A 23,083-nucleotide genomic window follows, 5' to 3' on the forward strand; every position below is an offset into this window, starting at 1 on the left:
TCATCATGAAATAAGATTTAATATTATTTGGGAAGAATTAAATGGTACAAATAACATTCTAGTAGCGGACTTCAAGAGAGCCAATTTTGATGAGAGAGTATATAAAAAATTTGGTCATTTACAAGTCCAACCCAGGGGGCTGTGACAGGCTAAGATATAGTCAGTCAGTCCGGACATCAATAGTATGGTTAGGAGCTGGGTCATGGAGGGTAATATGCATACCTTGGGTCAGGTCATTTATAAGTGAGAGGTCAACAGCCTAGTCAGCAATTTGGATAAAATGTGCAGTAACCTAACAGCTTTAATTCTAAATGCACAAAATAAATTTCTCCCCGTCTTCTCCTTTTCTGCATGAGGGGACGGAGAGGGGGGGTCGCCAAATTTATGAAATGGCCTTGCTGTGGATGCGCTGTGTCTTGTGACACTGCTTGTGACCCAGGGCAGTGGACAGGATGCAGGGATGACCTGTCATCCAGGAGGTGCCAAGATAAGAGGGAAGGAGGAGGGTGGAGGGGAGTGGAATATATAGGATATGGAATGGGTGGGAGTGGTTTCTATGCCTTTTTCTTTGTGGCTACCCCCCATGTAGGGGGAAGAAGCCTTTGGTATATGTATGTATGTATGCAAGTCAATAAGGAAGAATAGTAATACTCCCAAATGGATGACAAGACAGGCTGAAACATGAATTCAGAATGAAAAGAGGACTTTACATAAGAATAAAAAATGGGGAAACACCCCTTAGATCCAAATATAATGATATGGCTAGACTGGCTAAAAAGAATACACATACAATGAAATGTAACTATGAAACTAAGGTTGCCAGACAAGTGAGATCCAACCCAAAGGGCTTCTTTCATCTCTACAGAACAAAAAATAAGGAAAGGATAGGCCTCGTTTAAAACTACAAAAATGCCATGATATAATTGGAGGAAAAAATGAGTGAGGTGTTTAACAAATATTTCCTCTTGGTGTTTACTAAGGAGAGTTTAGATGAGGTACCTGACAGCAATCCGATTTTCAGTGGGGATGAAGAAAGTAGACTATCTAATATCAGGACTAGTAGGTAGTAGTAGTCAAGGAGATTGAAAGACTCAAAGCTACGAAATCCCAGTTTCCAGATGAAATTTTTCCGAAAGTGCTTAAGGAGTGTAAATTTGAAATCTGCGACCAGTTAACAGAAATATCTAATAAGTCGGTAGGCACTGGTTTTGTGCCTATTGCTTGGGGACATGCAAACATTGTTCCTGTTTTCAAAAAGGGAGATAAATTGTCTATATGCAACCACAGGCCAATCAGTTTGACATCAGTTATAGGTAAAATGCTTGAATCAATAATACTTAATAGACTCAAGAGATCACATCAAGAGAGATTATCTGATTTGTGACTCACAGCATGGTTTCTCCAAGGGTAGGTCATATGTGACTAATCTTCTATCTTTTTACAGTAAAGTATATAAAGCATCAGATAATGATAGTTATGTTATTTACCTTGACTTTAGCAAAGTGTTTGACAGGGTACCCCACCAGAGACTACTAAATAAATTCAAAGCCCATGGCATAGGAGGAAAAGTGTTAGAATGGATTAGAGCTTGGTTCAGTGACAGAAATCAGTGGGTCACCATAAATGGTGTAAAACCCAAATGGGGGAGTATTTCTAATGGAGTTCCCAAGGATTTGGTTTTGGGTCCCTTATTGTTCATTATGTATATAAATGACTTGGACAATGGGATTAATAGTGATGTTAATAAGTTTATAGATGACACTATAATAGGATGCCTAATTAGGTCAGGGGACGATGCTAAAATTCTGCAGGATAATCTTAACAAATTGTTCACATGGTCATTGAAATGGCAAATGAACTTCAATATCTCAAAGTGCAGTGTGTTAAACATAGGGCTACGCAACCCTGACAACAGATATAGTTTAGATAACACATTTTTAGAGAAAACTGAGTGTGAGAGAGACTTCGGAGTTCTTGTAAGTCCTGACCTTAAATCCAGAAAACAGTGAATTAGCACCTAGAATAAAGCTAACAAAACATTAGGTTCATTACTGGGATGGTTATGAATAGAAGTGCAGAGGTAATTATCAAACTCTAGCATTAATTAGACCCATCCTTGACTATGCTGTACAGAGGAAAATTACCAAAATGATACATGGGCTCAGAAATTTACCTTACGAAGAGAGGCTTAGCCACCTTTACACACTCTGGAAAGACACAGAATGCAGGATGATCTAATAGAGGTGTTGAAGTAGATCAAAGGCTTTAACAAGGGTTATGCAAACAAGGTCATCATATTAAGATAACCGGCAGGACTCGCAGTGATGGATTTAAATTGGACAAATCTAGATTTAAGAAGGAAATATGCAAGAATTGCTTTACTAATAGGGTAGTCAACAAATGGAATAGACTTAACTAGTAACCATGTAGTGAGTACTGAAACTATTGGTTGTTTTAAGAAACGGTTAGACAACTTTATGGATGGGGATGACAGGTGGTAATGGACATGGAAATGCCTAGTGTAGGCCTTATGGTCTCTTGCAGTCTCTATCATTATGTTCTTAAGATCAGAGGGGAGATTAAGAGAGTGACTGTGTTTGGGAAGGTGTGCAAGAAGAAAAAATTGAAGGTAAATATGGGTAAAAGTAAGGTGATGAGATGTACAAGGGGAGAGGATGGCAGAAAATGGATAACTCTAGATACTTGGGCTCACATGAGGCAGAAAAGGGAGGATTTGAGGTGGAGGTAGATTTTATATTGAGAGAAGCAAGTGAGTGCCTTGGGGGATTAAAAAGTGTGATGAGAAATAGACATTTGGGAATGGATGCTAAGAGGAGATTGTATGAAGAGGTGATTGTGCCAACAGCACTGTATAAGGCAGAGACATGGAACATAAGAGAGGAAGAGAGGAAGAGAGGATGGATTTAAATGTGCTTGAGATAGAATGTCTGGGAAGTAAGGTAAGGGTTATAAGGTTGGATATAGTGAAAAATGAGGTGAGGAGGAGAGTGGGAGTGGAAAAGGAGATGGCAGACATAGCTGATGAAAGAGTATTGGGATGTTTTGGACACATGGAAAGAATAACTGAAGAAAGATTAAGAGGAGTGTGGAAGGCAGAGATAGAGTGAATATGAGGGGGTGACCAAGTAGGAGAGGGAGGATGGATGGGATAAAAGGGGTGTTGAGCAAGAGGGGGATGTCTGTTGTGGAAGGGAGAAGACAAAAGATAGGTGTGAGTGGAAAATGGCTGTGTATGGATGATGCTGTGATGCATGGAAGGGAGGTGGGGGATAGGGGAGGTTAGGGATTGGTTATGTGTAAATGATGTTTTGATACAGCCCAATGGGATTTCTCCCTGTCTTCAATGTTTCTGCATGAGAGGAAGGAGAGGGGGTGGGGTTACCGATTAAATGAAGCAGCCTAGCTGTACATGTGCTGTGTCTTGCTGCATTGCTTTTGGTCCAGGGATGGATGGGGTAAAAGGGGTGTTGAGCAAGAGGGGGATATCTGATGAAGAAGGGAGAAGGCAAAAGACAGGGGTGAGTGGAGAATGGCTGTGTAGGGATAATATTGTAATGCATGGAAGGGTGTGGGTGGGGGGTAGGGGGGGGGGGTTTGGGAGTAGTTATGTGTAAATGATGTTTTCATGCAGCCCAAAGGAATTTCTCCCTGTTTTCAATGTTTTTCCATGAGAGGATGGAGGGGGGGGGAGGGGTTGCCAATTAAACGTAGCGGCCTTGCTGTGGATGTGTTGTACCTTGGTGCATTGCTTTTGACCCAAGGTGATGGGCAAAATGCATGGATGACTCGTTATGCAGGAGTCAAGATGAGAGGGAGGGAGAGGTTGGTGATGAATGGGAGTGGAATGGGTGGGGATGAAATGGGAGTTAAATTATGCCTTTTAACTTTGGCTACCTCCTTTGTAAGGGGGCTCTTGGTATATGTATTTACCTAGTTGTATTTTAGGGGAAGGGGAGCTACGCTCGTAGTGTCCTGCCTTTGTATCTTGCAGTGAAAAGCACTAGTGAAAGCATGTTGGTTAATTCAGATTATATATATGTATATAAAAGTTTTATTCTTTGTTCCAGAATAGGGTATTCCCACAATACAGAAAGCAAAAAAGAAGTGTAGGCAATATAGTGTGGAATATCTGAAATATGGATTTCTATCAGCACCACATTGGCAACAGCAACCTATGTGTTTGCTGTGTGAAGTGTTTTCCAATGAAGCCACGAAACCATCCAAGTTTTTGGAACATTTGAAGAAAAGGCATTCTGATAGAGCAGACAAAAACTTGGCATATTTTCAGTCACTTCCTGAAAAAAGACTCAGAAATGGAAAACTATTGCAAATATGTTTATTAGTATTTCATAACAATACACTGATGTTTTGCATGCACCTTACAATATATCTTTGCTGATTGCTAGATCTAGTAAGCCTTGTACAATTGGAGAAGAGTTTATTCTGCCAGCAGTAAGAGAGGTTCTGCAGAGATGTACAGAAATCACCTGATCAAGTTATACAAGTTATTCCTCTCAATTATACAAGTTATTCCTCTGTTCAAAGAAGAATAGATGAATTGGCTGAAAACACTTATGGTGCATACCATATGATGACCTTCAAATGTATTGTGGACACCTGGATGATTTGTAAAGAGACATTTCTGAGAGATTTCAAGATCTTTTATTGCTTAAAATACCAGACTTGGTGATAAATCCATTCTTAGATGTCAACTGTGAGGAAATGGGAGCAGCAGAGGAAAAATTGATTTCGATCCAAAATAATATTGAGCTGAGGTCAAAGTTAAAAAAGATTACATCAAGATTTTTGGTAAAAATATATATATATATATATATATATATATATATATATATATACAGACGCTCCTCAACTTACGTTTTAGTTATGTTCCGAATGGCCGAACGTAAGTTGAAAATGAACGTAAGTTGTTACTGTACTATACATCCGTAAATTCTATTACCGTATCTTATAAAACACCCCTAAATCATTAATTATACACATAACATTGTAAAATAATAACATTAATTTCAAATAAATTAAATTCAAGCAACATAAATTGAGATGGTGGAGGAGGAGGGGGGAGGAGGAGGAGGAGGAGGCAAGGCATGTTCAGTTTGTCGTTTGTGCAATGTAAACAATGGACGCAGCGTCATGCGCAAGTATCGTTTGAACTACGGAGAGCGCGCTAAACTAAAAAATTCACTAATTTTTTTTAATTTTTTACAATGTTTTTTTACAGTCAGTTCAAACGTAAAACCGAAAAAACGTAAAATGAATGAACGTAAGTAGAGGAGCGTCTGTGCATATATATATATATATATAAAACAAAGGCTTTTCCCTTTCAGAGGGGAGGTAGCCATAAAACAAAATCATAATATCCACTCCCACCCATTCCATCCCCACATACTCCAGTCCTATTCACCCCCCCTCCCTCCCTCTTATCTTGGCTGCTCCTGGATGACAGGTCATCCCTGCATCTTGTCCAATGACATGGGTCAGAAGCAGTATCACAAGACACAGCACATCCACAGCAAGTACACCTTATTAAATCTGCGACCCCCCGTCCCCTCAAGCAGAAAAAGAGAAGACGGGAAGAAATCCCTTTGGGCTGAGTCAAGTTATTTTTCACACATTCTATCTCACCCCCCATCCTCCACCCACTCCCTTTCATGTATTACAGCATCATCCATACACAACCATTGTCCATTCACCCCTATCTTCTGTCTTCTCCCATCCTTCCTCAATAGACATTTCCCTCTTTCCCAATGCCCCTTTTACCCTACCCATATATCTTATCCTTGGTCGACCCCTCATGTTCACTCCTTCCAACCTCTGCCTTCCACACCTTTTTTTTAATAATCTTTCTTCACTCATTCTTTCCCTGTGTCCAAACCATCCCAATACTCTTTCATCAACTCTATCTCCCAACTCCCTTTCCACCCATGTTCTCCTTTTCACCTCCTTGTTTCTCACTCTATCCAGCCTAGTAGCCCCTATCATACTTCTCAGACACCTCATCTCAAACACATTCAAACTCCTCCTCTCTTATGTTCCACGTTTCTGCCACATACAGTTCTGTTGGCACAATTACTCCTTCATACTGAGGAATTAGAAAAAGAAAAGTCACTAAGAGAAGCAAAGAAAAAAAACTTGATGAGAACGGAGACAGAAAGCAAAGAATTCCATTGAAGAGTAATCGACATGAGATTGAGACAATGGCACATCAAAAAGAAAAAACCAAGGATAGAAAAAACAATGGAGGAGGAAGAAAATTAAAAGTGGCCAATACTAACATTGACTGATTAATTTCAGGTCTGAACGAACTCAATGATTACCTGTTAGAAGAAAAACCAGACATAATGGGAATCGTAGAGACTAAACTAAGAGGTGAAATACCACCCATCGATATTGGACAAGGTCTATATAACTACTGGATAAAAAACTGGGACAAGAAACAGGGAGGAGGAATCATGTTCTTGGCCAAGAAAGACTTAAACGTGACAAAAATTGCAGAGGGCAAAGGTAATGTTGAACTGATCATGATAAAAGTCGAAGGCAAGAATATGAAAAGTAGAAAGTTTGTGGTGACCTATGTGCCCCCAAAAACAAACGCTTGGAAAGAGAATGAACATACGAAAATGCTAGAAGATACAAGGAAATCACTAAACGAGATACTAATGGGTAGGGGTAATCTGGTAATTATGGGGGACTTCAATTGCAAAGAAATTGTTGGGATAACATGAAAGTGCGAGGAGGAGATGACTTGTGGGGCAATGTACTGCTAGACATGACCATATTTTTAATATTTACAACAGAACCTGAAATTGTGGACAAAATCCATTACAAGACACCAATTGGAAAGAGTGACCATGTACTCATCGAACCTGTACTAAAGGAAGAAATAGACATGGAGAGAAATGAAAAGCATAGGAAAGGAAGATTGATGTACAACAAAACAGACTTTGCAAAACTAAAGATATTCTTCCGGAATGCAAACTGGGAAAAATTCTATATGGAAGAGACAACAGTGGAAGAGAAATGGAATATATTGATGGAAAATTACAACGAAGGGGTGAACAGGCATGTACCAAGACAAAAGTGAGAGAGGGAGTACATTAAATGTTGGTTCAACAAAAGATGCAGTGAGGCAAAAGACAGAAGGGACAAAGCTTGGAAAAGGTGGAGAAAAGACAAAAAACAAAGCAAATGGCAAATTTATATAAACTATAGAAATGAGTATGTTAATGTGAGAAGAGAGGAAAAAAGGAACCATGAGAAGGATATTATAGATAAATGCAAAGATCAACCCAAACTATTCTATCGGTATGTGAATGGTAAACTTAAAACCAAACAAGAAATGGCAAAACTACGCCAAGGAAATATAGAATACACAGAAGAATTAGAGATGGTCGAAGTCATGAACAACCACTTTAAATCTGTCTTCACCAGAGAGAAAATACAAAATTGGGACGAAGATAGTAACAAGCAATCTCCCCACATGAGTGAGTTTACAACATCACAAAAAGAAATATCAGAACACCTATCAAAACTGGATGTCAGAAAATCACATGGCCCGGATGGTATTGCAAATTGGATTCTAAAGGAATGCAAAGAAGAACTAACAGACAAAATACACATCATAATAAATAACTCACTCAAAGAAGGAAAGATACCTAATGACTGGAAAAATGCTAACATTGTACCAATATATAAAAGAGGATACAAGGATGAACCCACCAACTATAGGCCAGTATCACTAACAAGCACTATAGCCAAAATTTGTGAGAAAATAATCAAGAATAGATGGGTAAAACATCTGGAAGACAACAACATATTAAACCCAAGACAATTCGGGTTCAGACAAGGAAGATCATGCACCACAAACTTAATATGCTTCTACTCAAGGCTAATAGACATAGTGCAAGAAAGAAATGAATGGGCTGATTGTGCCTTCCTAGACTTGCAAAAAGCCTTTGACAAAGTACCACACATAATATTACTAAAAAACTGGAACACATAGGAGGAATACAAGGGAACCTATTAAAATGGATGGAGGACTTCCTGACTGGTAGAGAGATGAAAGTAGTGCTCAGAGAAAAATATTCAGATTGGAAAGTGGTGATCAGTGGAGTACCACAAGAAACTGTACTGGCACCAATAATGTTTGCTATCTATATGAATGACATGGACGAGGACGTGAATTGTTACATGAGCTTCTTTGCAGATGACGCCAAACTGTTAAGGAATGTAGAAACTGATAAGGACTGTGAAGCACTGCAGGAAGACCTGAACAAGGTATGGAACTGGAGTCAGAAATGGGAAGTGGACTTTAATACTAAGAAGTGTAGCATAATGGAGTTTGGAAAAAGCAAAAACAGAATATCAGGAAAATATACAATTGGAATCAAGGAAGTAAAGAAGGTAGGATCCGAAATAGATTTGGGTGGTAATTATCACAAATGACTTGTCCTATGATAAACAGATTAACAAAATTGTGGGGGAGACTTACAACTTGCTAAGATCAATAAAAGTGGCATTTGCATACTTGGACGAAGACATGATAAAAAAAATATTGGTTACATTGATAAGGCCTAGACTAGAGTATGCGGCAACATTGTGGTCACCCAGTACCAAAAAGAATATAAAGAATATAAAGAAAATAGAAAGAATCCAGAGAGCAGCAACAAAAATGGCACCTGCACTTGCAAACCTATCATATGAAGAGAGATTGGCTAAACTGGAGTTACCAACACTGGAGCAAAGAAGAGAGAGGGTGACCTACTGACCATCTACAGAATCATGAAAGGCACAGATATACTTGATAGAGAGGACTTACTAAACTGGGACAAGAGAAACACAAGAGGACATGGAAAGAAAATAAAAAAACATAGCTATAAAAGAGAACTGAAGAAAAAAAAAATTCCACATAGAGTATTGGACACTTGGAACAAACTGGATAATGAAATAGTATGCGCAAAAACCATTCATGAGTTTAAAAGCAAACTAGACACTGTGAGATACAAATGTCTATTTCTCATTACACTTTTTAATCCCCCAAGGCATTTACTTGCTTCTCTCAGTCTACATTCTACCTCCAGCTCCACTCCCTTTCCTGCCACATTTGCATCCAAGTATCTAAAACTATCCACTTCTTCCAGTCTCTCTCCCTTAACCCCTTCCATACGGTGCTGCATACGTAGGCGGCATGAGGAGCAAGTGGATACGCGAGGTTGCCATATCGGCATCTTGATTACTATCTAAACTGTCTTCATCACATTTTCTATGGTTATCAAAATTCACGGGTGAAAGAGAGAACGATCGATATAAGCGGTGACTATATTTTATGATGCGAGTATTATTATGACACATCATACATCTGGCAGATAATGCTGCCCGCGAGATTTTGGCCCGGAGTGAAGAGGTTAATACTCATTTCCTATCTGCTGCCACTTTCTCTCCTTGTGCATCTCATCACCTTACTTTTACCCACATTGGTCTTAAACTTCCTTCTTTTGCACCTTCCTGAACTTTGTCACTAACTTCCTCAAACCCTCTTCTGATCCTGTCACAAGCACAGTGTTGTCAGCAAACAACTGGCTTATCTCCCACTTTTCTCCATTTTCTTTAACCATCTCCAATACCTAACTCATTACCCTTACATTTACCTCTTGCACCACCCCATCCATGTATAAATTGAACAGCAAAGGAGACATACACATCACTGGCAAAGTCCCACCTTTACCTGAAACCACACACTCTCTCCATTTCTGACTCTAACACAGGATCTACTTCTCTCATAAAAACTCTTGGCTGCTCTTAACAGTTTTCCTCCTGTCCCATATATCTGCAATAGATTCCACAGTGTCTTCCTGGAGAGAGAGAGAGAAATCCAGTACTGTAGGACAAGGTGAAAAGGTGCTTTATTGCCTTTCTGACATCATATATAGTAGAACAGGGCTTCAGTGCAGTCTCCTTGGTTCTTTCCAAGCAAAGAGACTGAATATTACTGAATGCGGGGATCTATGACTTCTTAGTGAGTTCCAGCCTGATGCTGAGAAACTGATATCCCTGCATCAAGCACATCCATCCCATTAACAATAACTGTGAAGACAATAAAGTTCAATAACTATGTTACTACATTTACTGATGAGTTGATTTACCTTTTCATATTACTGACACAGCTGCAACTGCTAATTAAATTTATTTATGGAACTAAGTTTTATTTGTAAAATACAATTCTATGCTTCATCTATTTTCAATTTGAAGCATCCTAAAAAAGTGTGTATTTACCTACATGTATCTTACAGGAAGGGGAGCTGCTCTTGTGGTGTCACACTTTTGTATCTCATACTGTCTAGTTGGCTCTTAAATTTGTGCACGGTTTTTGCACACACTATTGTTTCATCCAGTTTGTTCCTAGTGTCCACCACTCTGTGTGGAAAACTGCTTTCCTTCAGATCGCTTCTATAACTATCCTTTTTGGGTTTCTTTCCTTGTCCTCTTGTGTTTCTCTTGTCCCAATTTAGTAAGTCTTCTCTATCAAGTATTTCCATGCCTTTCATGATTCTATAGATGGTCATTAGGTCGTCTCCCTCTCTTCTTTGTTTCAAAGTCAGTAACTTCAATTTAGCCAGTCTCTTTTCATATGACAAGTTTGAAAGTGCTGGGGCCATTTTTGTGGTTACTCTCTGGATTCTTTAAATTTTCTTTATATTCTTTTCGGTACTGGGTGACCATAATGTTCCAGTATACTCAAGTCTAGGCCTTATTAGTGTGACTAATATTTTTTTTAATAATTTCTTCATCCAAATGGGTAAATGCCACTTTTATTGATCTTAGCAAATTATAGGATTCTCCAACAATTTTGTTTTTGTTTATCAGGGGACAAGTCCTTTGAGATAATTATTCCCTGGTCTTTTTCAGATCTCACTTTCTTTACTTCCTTAGTGTTTTACCCATTTATTCTTGATAATTTTCTCACAAATTTTGGCTACCGGGCTTGTTAGGGAGACCAGTTTGTAATTAGTTGGTTCTTCCTTGTTTCCTCCTTTATATATTGGTACAATATTGGCATTTATCCAGTCCTTTGGTATTTTTCCTTCTTTGAGTGAGCAACTTATGTTGTATATTTTGTCCATTAGTTCTTTTTGCATTCTTTTAGTATCCAGTTTGCAATTCCCTCTGGACTGGGTGCTTTCCTAATGCCAAGGTTCGTTAATTGATCCATTATTATTTCTCATCTTCTCATATTCTGCATGAGGGGACAGAGGGGGAGTCACCGAATTAATGAAGCGGCCTTACTGTGGATGTGCTGTGTCTTGTGACACTACTTCTGACCCAGGGCAGTGGACGAGATGCAGGGATGACCCATCATCCAAGAGGTGCCAAGAGGTGCCAAGATAAGAGGGAGGGAAGAGGATGGAGGGGAGTGGAGTATGTAGGGGATGGAATGGATGGGAGTGGTTTCTATGCCTTTTTCTTTTGGGTACCTCCCGTGTAAGGGGGAAAAAGCCTTTGGTATGTATTATTTCCCTCATGGGGGAGATTACACTTCACTTCCTTCATCCCAATGCTGTGCAAAATTGCCAGTTCTATACTTGAGTTTAAGAGATAACTAGACACTGCGAGATACAAAGGCGGGACACCATGAGTGTAGCTCCCCTTCCCGTAAAATACAACTAGGTAAATACATACTAAAGCACTTGCCTAACTGTCGAAGTACAACTTCACCTCCTCATACTTCGTTTCATACACCAGAATCACCTAAATTACGTCCTCAAGGCTGATTTTATACCTCAAGTTACCCCTGAAAAATTGCTGCCAGGGTTGCCAATTTTGTCAATAGATAAGAACATTTTGGTGCCTTTTATAGCCAATGGATGGGGCTAATTGGTCATTACCACAGATGTAATGTCTATTTTTGGAAAAAATAAAATAAAATAAAAAATAAATTGTGGCATACAATGTGTGCCACTGACAGTCAATCCATAAAACAATTGCGGCATACAATGTATGCCGCTGACACTGTAGGGTTAAGTGAGCATCTTATCATATATATTTTGCCTACCAGTTCTTCTTTATACTCTTTTAGTATCCAGATAGCAATTCCATCCAGGCCATGCAATTTCCTGACATCAAGGTTTGTTATTTGGTCTGTTATTTCTGCTTGTGTTGCTATTATTTCTCCCCATAAGAGAGTACCTCACTTCCTGCCCTTCATCCCAGTGCCATACATTTTCTCTAGTGGAAAGTGACTTGAAATGTTTAGTCATGACCTCAGCTATTTCTATATCTTCTGTGTATTCCATGATCCTTTGGCGTAGTTTCTCTATTTTTTGCTTGTTTTTCAATTTGCCATTCACATATCTATAGAACAGTTTTGGTTGATCCTTACATTTTGCTATTATGTCTTTTTCATAATTTCTTTTTTCTTCCCTACACATTTTTACACATTCATTCCTTTCAGTGATATATATTTGACACTTTCTAAGATTTTTTCCCTTTTTTTTTCATCTTCTCCTAGCTTTATCTCTTCTTTTTTTTGCCTCGCTGCATCTTCTATTAAACCAGCACTTAACCACTTCCATACGGTGACGCCTACGTAGGCGTCATGAGGAGCAAGTGGGTACGCGATGATGCCGACGTTGGCGTCTTAAATTTATTGTAGTCGTACCTACGTAACCTCCATTCTCTCTAAACTGGCTTCATCATATTTCCTATGGTTATCAAAATTCACGTGTGAAAGAGAACGAACGATTGAGCACTGACTTTATTTTTTATAATGTGATTATTATGACGCAATATCGCATGTCGGGCAGCTAATGCTGCCAGACGTGCAATGTGCCCCGGAGTGAAGAGGTTAATATATACACTCCTTCATTATAGATCTCAATCAAAATCTTCCATTAGTCTCTTCATTGTATAATTTTTCCCAACTTGCTTCCTGAAAAAATTTCTCAAGTTTCATAAAAAGTCCGTTTTACTGTACACTAGTCTCTTTTCTGTATTTCTCATTTCTCTCCTTTAGTTTTAGCTCAAATAATATGTGGTCACTCTTCCCAATTGGTGTCTTGTATTAAATTTTATCCACATTTTCAGGTTGCTTCCTATCATGTGCAGACCACCTCAGTAACCATCTCTTTTCATATGTCTGTGGGTTGGTACTGTCCTCCATGTACAATTCCACAGGTTGGGGCAATCTGATGAGCAGCATGTCAGCCTTTTGTTCTCTTACTGGCTGTCATCCTTTCAATGTGACCCAGGGGGGAAGATCCCTCATATACCTTGGAATACTATTAACCTTAACATCTTGTTTGAACACTACACCAATCGCTTGTCCAATGTTATATTTGACACTGCATTTTAGTTCTTGGATTTAAACTACACAGCATTACCGATCCTATATTAGATGTATAAAGGTTCACCATTGGTCTGTTCTGTCAGTTGGTCCACATTGTTTACATATAATACATACTTGTACACCATTCTGGTGGGTGTTGACTGCAGAGTTCTCCCTTTGTAACATGCTGTATTGGTACACAGCTTCAGTGATAGAACACTTTTCTGGCTGCTATCTTCTTAACAGTTAAACTGAAGGCTGATTCCCCATTATCCTGTAAAGCTTCCAAACTACCAGCTACAAAATGCAGTGTTGTTGTTGTTACTGTTGTTCCCTAGACTGTCTGTCTGAACAGTTCCGTCTCCCCAACGAATGCCATGGCTGAAACAGGGTTTTCCCACAAATCCTTTATGGAATGTATGTTGTGTTGTTTAAGTGCATGATTGTGTATAATGCAGTTTTCCATGACGTGTTGAATAGTATGGGGTGAAGTGTTACATCCTGGGCATTTGTCCACAATGTGGTCATCCAGTCTCTTCTAGTAGCTTAGAAGGGCAGGATGGTGGCAGCATTGCAGTCTGGCCAGGTGGATTCAGAGGGATGGATATCAGGGGGTCTGGCATGCAGCAATGTGTTGTCTTTTAGTGTGTTAATGGAGCAGTGAGTGATATGATTATGAATGTTTCTGGAGGCTGGTATTTGATGGTTGTGGAGGAAGAGAAGAGAGTATTTTTTTTTTGTTTTGTTTCTTGGTGTGTGTGGGTGTTCTGCTATATAGTGTAGTGGGTGTGCTGTGTTTGTGGAGGCTGCAAGTGTTTGTGTACCTCCCATGTCAAGGTGATCTCTGACTTTGAGGACTTTTGTTTCATAGTGTAGGTGGTCTGTAGGTGTTGTATATGTGCAACCTGTAATTGCTTTTAAGGCTTTGTTTTGTATGATCTGAAGGGTGTTGAGGTGTGTCTCACTGAGATTAGGTGCCCATGCTGGACTCACATAATTTATCACTGAGCATATGTATTGTTTGTATATTGTAGTATTAGTTTCTTTGTTTTGTCCAAATGGTGTTCCAGTGATTGATTTAAGTGTGTTGAGTCTTGGTGTGCATTTATTTTTTATGTTGGTGATGTGTTGTTTATGTGACATGGATGTATTGTATATTATACCAAGAATTTTCAGGGTGTGTGTGGTATTAGAGTGTTGTTGATATAGAGTTGAGGAATATATTTGTGTTCTTTTGTCCAGTTGTTGTTGTTGTTGTCGTTCCCTAGACTGTCTGTCCAAGCAGTCCCGTTTCCCCCAAGGAATGCCACAGCTGAAACTGGGTTTTCCCACAAATCCTTTATAGAGTGTATGTTGTGCTGTTTGCGTGCATGATTGTGTATAATGCAGTCTTCCATTATGTGTTGTATGGTATGGGGTGAAGAACATAAGAACATAAGAAATAAAGGAGACTGCAAAAGACCATAAGGCCTACACTAGGCAGCTCCGTATCCATCACCACCTGTCATCCCCTTCCATAAAGTTGTCTAATCGTTTTTTAAAACAACTGATAGTTTCAGCGCTTACTACATGGTTACTAAGTTTATTCCATTCATCGACCACCCTATTAGTAAACCAATTCTTGCCTATTTCCTTCTTAAATCTAAATTTGTCCAGTTTATACCCATTAATGCGAGTCCTGCCCTGTTGTTTTATTATGATGACCTTGTTTGCATCACCCTTGTTATAGCCTTTGATCCACTTGAACACTTCTATTAGATCACCCCGCACTCTGCGTCTTTCCAGAGAGTGTAAGTTTAGGTGCCTAAGCCTCTCTTCATAAGACAAATTTCCGAGTCCTTGTATCATTTTGGTCATTCTTCTCTGTACTGATCCTAGTGAATTTATGTCCATTCTGTAGGACGGAGACCAAAACTGTACCGCATAGTCAAGGATGGGTCTAACTAATGCTAGATAGAGTTTAATGATTACCTCTGCACTTCTATTCGTTACCGTCCTAGTAATGAAGCCTAATGCTCTGTTAGCTTTATTTCTAGCGCTAATGCACTGCTTCCTGGTTTTAAGGTCCGGACTCACCAGAACTCCCAAGTCCCTCTCGCACTCAGATTTTTCTAAAAACGTGTTATCTAAGTTGTATCTATTTTCGGGGTTGTGTAACCCTACGTTTAACACGCTACACTTAGAGATATTGAAGTTCATTTGCCATTTCACCGACCATGTTAACAGTTTATTAAGATCATCCTGCAGAATCTGGGCGTCGTCTCCTGACCTAATTAGTCGTCCTATTTTAGTGTCGTCCGCAAACTTACTAACATCACTATTTAGCCCATCGTCTAAGTCGTTTATATACATAATGAACAACAAGGGACTCAAAACCGAGCCCTGGAGGACCCCGCTGGTAACATTTCTCCACCTAGATTTTATTCCATTTATGGTGACCCGCTGTTTTCTGTTACTAATCCAAGCTCTAATCCATTCTAACACTTTTCCTCCTATGCCATGGGCTTTGATTTTATTTAGTAGTCTCTGGTGTGGCACTTTGTCGAACGCTTTGCTAAAGTCAAGGTAAATAACATCGTAATTTTCATTATTGTCTGACGCCATATATACCTTAGTGTAAAAGGATAGAAGATTAGTCACACATGACTTACCCTTGGAGAAACCATGCTGTGAATCACGAATTAAATTATGCCCTTCAATGTGTTCTCCGAGTCTATTTACTATTATTGATTCAAGCATTTTTCCTATAACCGATGTCAAATTGATTGGCCTGTAGTTGCATATAGACGATCTATCTCCCTTCTTAAAGACAGGAACAACGTTTGCCTGCCTCCAAGCAGTTGGAACAACACCCAAAGACCTGTATCACACACAGATACTCTCTTCTCTTCCTCCACAACCACCAAATACTAGCCTCTGGAAACATATAATCATATCCATTAACACACTGAAAGACAACACACTGCTGCATACCAGACCCCCTGATAACCACCCTTCTGAATCCTCTCTCCCATGAAAGGACAGAGTCCACCTGGCCAGACTGAAGTGTTACATCCTGGGCAGCTGTTCACAATGCGGTCATCCAGCCTCTTCTGGTAGCTTAGAAGTGCTCGGTGGTGGCTGCACCGCAGTCTGGCCAGGTGGACTCTGTCCTTTCATGGGAGAGAGGATTCAGAAGGGTGGATATCAGGGGGTCTGGTATGCAGCAGTGTGTCTTTCAGTGTGTTAATGGATATGATTATATGTTTCCAGAGGCTAGTATTTGGTGGTTGTGGAGGAAGAGAAGAGAGTATCTGTGTGTGATACAGGTCTTTGGGTGTTGTTTTAATGTTTCTTGGTGTGTGTGGGTGTTCTGCTATGTAGTGTAGCGGGTGTGATGTGTTTGTGGTGGCTGCGGCAAGTGTTTGTGTGCCTCTCATGTCAAGGTGGTCCTTGACTTTGAGGAGTTTTGTTTCATGGTGTAAATGGTCTGTAGATGTTGTATTTGTGCAACTTGTAATTGTCTCTAGGGCTTTGTTTTGTATGATTTGAAGGGGTGTTGTGGTGTGTCTCACTGAGATTAGGAGCCCATGCAAGACTCGCATAATTCATCAATGAGTGTATGCATTGTTTGTATATTGTTGTATTAGTTTCTTTGTTTTGTCCAAATGTTGTTCCAGTGATTGACTTAAGTGCGTTAAGTCTAGGTGTGCATTTGTTTTTTATGTTTGTGATGTGTTGTTTGAAAGACATGGATGTATCGTATGTTACACTAAGACGTTTGTGTGTGGTATTAGAGTGTTGTTGATGTAGAGATGAGGTATGTATTTGTGTTCTTTTGTCCAGTTGGTGAGAAGTGTTGCTGTAGATTGTAGATTTGGTTGGAGCTATTTTGAGTCTGTTTGTGATGAACCATGTGTTGAGTGTATCAAGGTATGGCTGGATTATTTCTGCAGCTTTGTCTGTGTTACGATGTGTACATGTGATTGTTATGTCGTCTGCGTAGGAAGAGATTTGTATTTCTGAGGTGTCTGGTGTGGGTATGTCATGCATGTATAGATTAAAGAGTGTGAGGGATAGAACAGAGCCCTGTGGTACTCCATTCTTAATGTTTCTGATGTGCAATGATTGACCATTATATGACACATATGCATTCCTACTTGCCAGATAATTGGCCAGCCATCTTTTGGTGTTATTGTGCATGTCTGTGTTATATATTTTATTTGTTAGGTTGTGGCGGGGGATAGCATCAAAAGCTTTACTTATGTCTAATGTTATAAGAAGTGTTCTGTGGTGGGGCCTATATGAATTGATGCCATCTAAAATTCTTTGTGTGAGGCTTATCAGAAGAATGTTTGTGGAGTGTAGTGGCCTAAAACCGTGTTGTGAGTCAGCAAGGGGAATATGTGGTGTGACAAGTTGGAGTATTAGGTGTTCAATGACTTTAGAGGGGGTGCAGAGAAGTGTGATTGGGTGGTGCGATGTTGGGATAGTTGGGTCTTTGTTCGGTTTTGGAATGGTGATTATTACCACAATCATTTGTCCAGTTGATGAGAAGTGTTGCTGTTGATTTGGCTGGGGCTATTTTGAGACTGTAATAAACCATGTGTTTGGTGTATCAAGGTATGGGTGTACTATTTCTGCGGCTTTGTGTTATGATGTGTACAGGAGTCCCTCAAATAATGCGGATTCGAATAACACGGATTTAATCATACGCGGATTTTATTTCGAAACCATCTCAAATGTAGAGAACCGTTTTAAAATTCGCGCCAAGTCGGGCACGCATACGGAGTGGAAGGAGGTTTCTTCAAGGTTAATGTGGATGAAGGTGAAAGTGGGAAAGGAGATGTGGGTTTTTGTAAGTGCATATGGGTCTGGTAGTGAGAAGAGTGTAGAAGGGAGGCTTTTTGGGTAGATTTAAATGAGTTCATAGAGGGATTAGGGAGAAACGTCAATGTAGTAGTACTGGGAGACCTTAATGTTAGGGTAGGAAAAGAACCAATTGATAGAGTGGTTGGGAAATGTGGAGTTCCAGGAAAGAATCTTAGTGTAGAGTTGATGGTGGAGATGTGTCTAGAAAGAGAGTTGATGATAACAAATACAGTGTTTCAGAAGGAAGTCAAGCATAAGTATACATGGGAGACAGCAGTGGATGGAAGGGTGGTAGATAGAGCATTAATGGACTATGTAGTGGTAGGTAGGAGTGTAATAGGAAAAGTTAAGGATGTACATGTACTAAGGGGAGAGAGTGGGGGAATATCAGATCATTTTTTGGTGGAAGGTAAGCTGAGAAAGGAGGATGGATGGAGAAAGAGGAAAAGGACAAAAGATAGGGAGGTGCTTAAAGTGAACTCTTTAAATGAAAAGGAAAAGGAGTACAAGAAGAAGCTGAGAGAGGAGTGGGAGAGAGTGAAGGATAGAGTAGAGCTAGGAGTGGAGGAGGAATGGGGATGGTTCAAGGAGGGAGTCACAAAGTGCGCAAAGATGGTGTGTGGAACAAGAAGGACGGGAGGAAATAGAAGGAAGGGTAGTGAATGGTGGGATGAGGAAACAAAGAAGGTTGTAGAAGAGAAGAAGTGAGCTTTCACAGATTGGTTACAAAATAGGATGAGGGAGTCATATGAGAGATACAAAGAAAAGAAGTAAAGCAAAAGGTAAAGGAGGCAAAGAGGAGAGCAGATGTGAAATGGGGTAAGGGTATGACAGAAAATCTTGAAAGTTATAAAAAGATGTTTTGGAAAGAAATTAAGAGAGGAAGAGGAGGTTAATCAAGTAGAGAAGAAAAGGTAAAAGGTGCAGTTGGAGAGATGTTAACACAAGAGAAGGCAGTAAGGGGAAGATGGGCAGAATATTTTAGGGAGTTGCTAAATGTGAAGGAGGATAGGGACTGAGATAGTTGCAGTGGGAAGTGCTAAGATAATGAGAGTGATGAGTGAGGATAATGGAGGAGAAATAAGGAAGGATGAAGTGAAGGCAGCTGTTAAGATGATGAAAGCAGGTAAGGCACCTGGTCAGGATGGATGCCATGCAGAATGTCTAAAAAAAAAAAAAAAGAGGTACAGTGATGGTGGACTGGCTGGTGAGGATATTTAATGTTTGCTGGAGAGAGGATAGAGTGCTGGAGGACTGGAGGAGTGCCTGTATAGTTCCACTTTACAAGGAAAAAGGGGACAAGTGTGAGTGTAGTAGTTTCAGAGGGATTAACGTGTTAAGAGTAGTTGGGAAGGCTTATGGGAGGATGTTGATTGTGAGGATTAGGAGAGGAACAGAGGGAGTAATTGGTGAGGAACAGTGTGGATTTAGGAAAGGTAGAGGTTGTGTAGATCAGATTTTTGTGGTAAGACAGATATGTGAGAAAGCTATAGGAGAGGGGATGTTTTTGGGGCTTTTATGGATCTGGAAAGGGCTTATGACGGGGTAGACAGGAAGGCACTGTGGGAGGTTTTGCGGATATACGGGATAGGAGGAAAGTTTCTAGCTGTCAAGAGTTTAAGAGTTTTTATGAGAGTAGTAGAGCATGTATCAGGATTAGAAATGGAGAGAGTGAGTGGTTCGAGGTAAAGGTGGGACTTTGTCAAGGATGCGTTATGTCTCCCTGGCTGTTCAACTTATACATGAATGGGTTGGTGCGAGAGGTAAATGCAAGGGTGGGGGGGGGGGGTCAGGGATTGGCGATGGTTAAAGAAAATGGAGAAAAGTGGGAGGTGAGCCAGTTGTTGATTGCGGACGACACTGCGCTTGTGGCAGGATCGGAGGAGGGATTGTGGAAGTTGGTGACAGAGTTTGGGAGAGTGTGTGAAAGAAGAAAGCTGAAAATAAATGTGGGTAAAAGTAAGGTGGGTGGGAGGGGTGTGGAGTGTATTTAGGGATGAAATGGGTGGGAGTGTTTTTATGCCTTTCCCTTTTTGGCTACCTCCCTTGGAAGGTGGAAAAAGCCTTGGTATATGTATGTAAAAGTAAGGTGATGAGATGTTCAAGGGGTGAGAGTGGCAGCCGACTTGAGGTGAGTATTAAGGGAGAGCGACTGGAGGAAGGGGATAGTTTTAGATACTTGGGTGGAAATGTGGCAGGAAGAGGTAAAGAGGAGGTGGAGGTAATAATGTAGATTGAGAGAAGCAAGTAAATGCCTTGGTGGATTAAAAAGTGTAATGAGGAAAAGACATTTGGGGCAGAAACGTGGAATATAAGAGAGGAAGAGAGAAGGAGTTTGAATGTGTTTGAGATGAGGTGTCTGAGAAGTATGATGGGGGTTACTAGGCTGGATAGAGTGAGAAATGAGGAGTTGAGGAGGAGAACAGGGGTGAAGAGGGAGTTGGGAGATAGGGCTGATGAAAGAGTATTAGGATGGTTTGGACACATGGAAAGAATGAGTGAAAAAAGACTAGTAAAAGAGGTATGGAAGGCAGATGTGGAGGGAGTGAACATGAGGGGACATCCTAGGATGAGATGGATGGATGGGATGAAGGGGGCTTTGGGGAAAAGGGGAAATGTCTGTTGAGGAAGGACGGGAGAGGACAGAAAACAGGGGTGAATGGAGAATGGTTGTATATGGATGATGTTGTGATGCATGAGGTGGAATGGGGGATGAGGTAGTATGTGAGAGCAAAATTTGACGCAGCCCGAAGGGATTTCTCCCCATCTTCTCCTTTTCTGCATGGGGGGATGGAGGGGGGGGGTCGCTGATTTAATGATGCGGCCTTACTGTGGATGTGCTGTGCCTTGCAACACTGCCTCTGACCCAGGGCAGTGGACAGGGTGCAGGGATGACCCGTCATCCAGGAGGTGCTACGATAAGAGGGAGGGTGGAGGGGAATGGAGTGTATTTAGGGATGGAATGGGTGGGAATGATTTTATGCCATTTTCTTTTTGGCTACCTCCCTTGTAAGGGGGAAAAAGCCTTGGTATATGTATGTATGTATATAAGATCAATGAAAGTGCCCTTCAACTACATGGATGAAGAAATGGTAAAGAAAATAGTGGTTATAATATTAAGACCTAAACTGGAGTATGCTGCAACACTACGGGCACCTAGCACAAAAAAGAACACAAGAAAATTAGAAAGAATCAAAAGAGAGCAACAAAAATGGCACCTACACTATCAAATTTGACATATGAACAAAGATTGGAGAAATTACATCTATCAACATTGGAACAGAGAAGAGAAAGAGGTGATTTGTTGACCATTTACAGAATTATTAGAGATGGAAATTCTCGATAGAGACAACTTATTAAAATGGGACAAAAGAGACAAAAGAGTACACAAAAAGAAGCTAAAGAAGGACAGTTACAGAAGAGACCTGAAAAAGAATAGCTTCCCACATAGAGTAATTGATGTCTGGAACAAACTAAACAGAGAAACAGTGAGTGCCAAAACTATAAACGATTTTAAGAATAAACTGGTTGCCGAGAGACACGAAAATGGGTCACTACGAGCATAGCCCTTGTCCCATAAAATACAACTAGGTAAATAAATACAGAGGGTAGATGTGAGGATGATGAGCAGAGGATTGGAGATGGCTATAGAGACTAGAGGAATTTGGAAGGTGAGCCAGTTGCTAACAACTTTGAATATATATACTGTATATATATATATATATATTTTTTTAATCTACGACTATTTATTTTATTTATAAGACATGTGGAAGAAAATAGAAAAGCTACTTACCCTTCACCACTTCTTTTGACTATTTTTAAGCGAAAATCTACTGAATTGTGACTAGCTGGCTTCCACTTGAGCACTTGAATGCACCTGCCTGGGGTGTAGGGCTAGAAAAAATAAACAAATAAATAAATACAAGATCACAGAGTTCACAAATTTAAGTATGACAAATTCTTACTGTGGTTATCTTCCTTTTTTTTTTTTTTTGTCTTAAGGTAATTACTTTCTTCCACGCCTGATGTAAATTGAAATTTATTTCCACCTCTCCCCTCCCTAATACATCACTCCTTTCTCTTTTGTATTTTCATTAGATTTTATTACAATTTTATTAAAAAATATGCTGACCAGTCACAAAACCTTGTCTCATTCCCATCTCTCCATTAAACCAGGCTCCTTTCAACATATTTTAACACATGCTTTACACCCTTCACTCATACTTTTTATTCAATTTGACAGTTTTTATGTCACGCTCCTCTAATATTTGACACTAAGGATCCCTTTCCTTACAATATGTTTTTTCTACATCTAACAAAATGGAACACATAATTCTTTCCCTCATTCCCTAAGTTTTTCATTAACACACTTTATCTACACATCTCTTGAAAACCCTACCTTATTTCACTTTCATCTACTCAGTCATTTTCCTTATCCATTTCACCAGTATTCTTTCATCTACATACATTCCAAAAGGCCCCTTCCTCTTTGTAAGGAGGTGGCCACATCAAATCATACATCCAGCCTGTTTATATCTGTTCCCCTGCCACATTGCTCAGGTCAAAGGGAATGCAGAACGACAGTGTTTCTAGAGTAAGGTGCAAGAGCCATAGCTGGTTTACCACTATATGTTTCATTATATGGCAGCCCCCATCCATATCCACTTGAAAAAATTATTAAGCACATATGAAAAACATCCCTTCAAGCTATGTACTTTTTTTCATCCATTTAAAACCACTATTTATTCCTATCTTTTGTCTCTTCCTTGCTCGATAAACACTCCTTTTACATTCAATGCCCCTTTTATTCTGTTCATCCATCTCATTCTTGGTCTTCAAGTTCACTCCATTCACTTTTGCTTTCCACTCTTT

At 39.9% G+C, this 23,083-nt stretch overlaps 1 protein-coding gene across 5 annotated transcripts in view; it reads right to left on the reverse strand.

The window, feature by feature from the left end:
- Positions 1-23,083, reverse strand: part of LOC143022079 (mRNA-capping enzyme-like) — a 268,589-nt gene that overhangs the window by 38,577 nt on the left and 206,929 nt on the right. For 4 of the 5 annotated variants that reach the window (XM_076180040.1, XM_076180038.1, XM_076180036.1 and 1 more), the window contains one exon: positions 22,005-22,105. In XM_076180040.1, the coding sequence (XP_076036155.1) occupies positions 22,005-22,105 (101 nt within the window). Of the gene's footprint in view, positions 1-2,173; positions 2,208-22,004; positions 22,106-23,083 lie in introns of all 5 variants that reach the window. The other variant, XM_076180041.1, reaches the window with a different exon arrangement.

Source organism: Oratosquilla oratoria, chromosome 43 (genome assembly GCF_046742065.1).
Source record: "Oratosquilla oratoria isolate Oo_2021 chromosome 43, ASM4674206v1, whole genome shotgun sequence".
Classification (NCBI taxonomy): Eukaryota; Metazoa; Arthropoda; class Malacostraca; order Stomatopoda; family Squillidae; genus Oratosquilla; species Oratosquilla oratoria.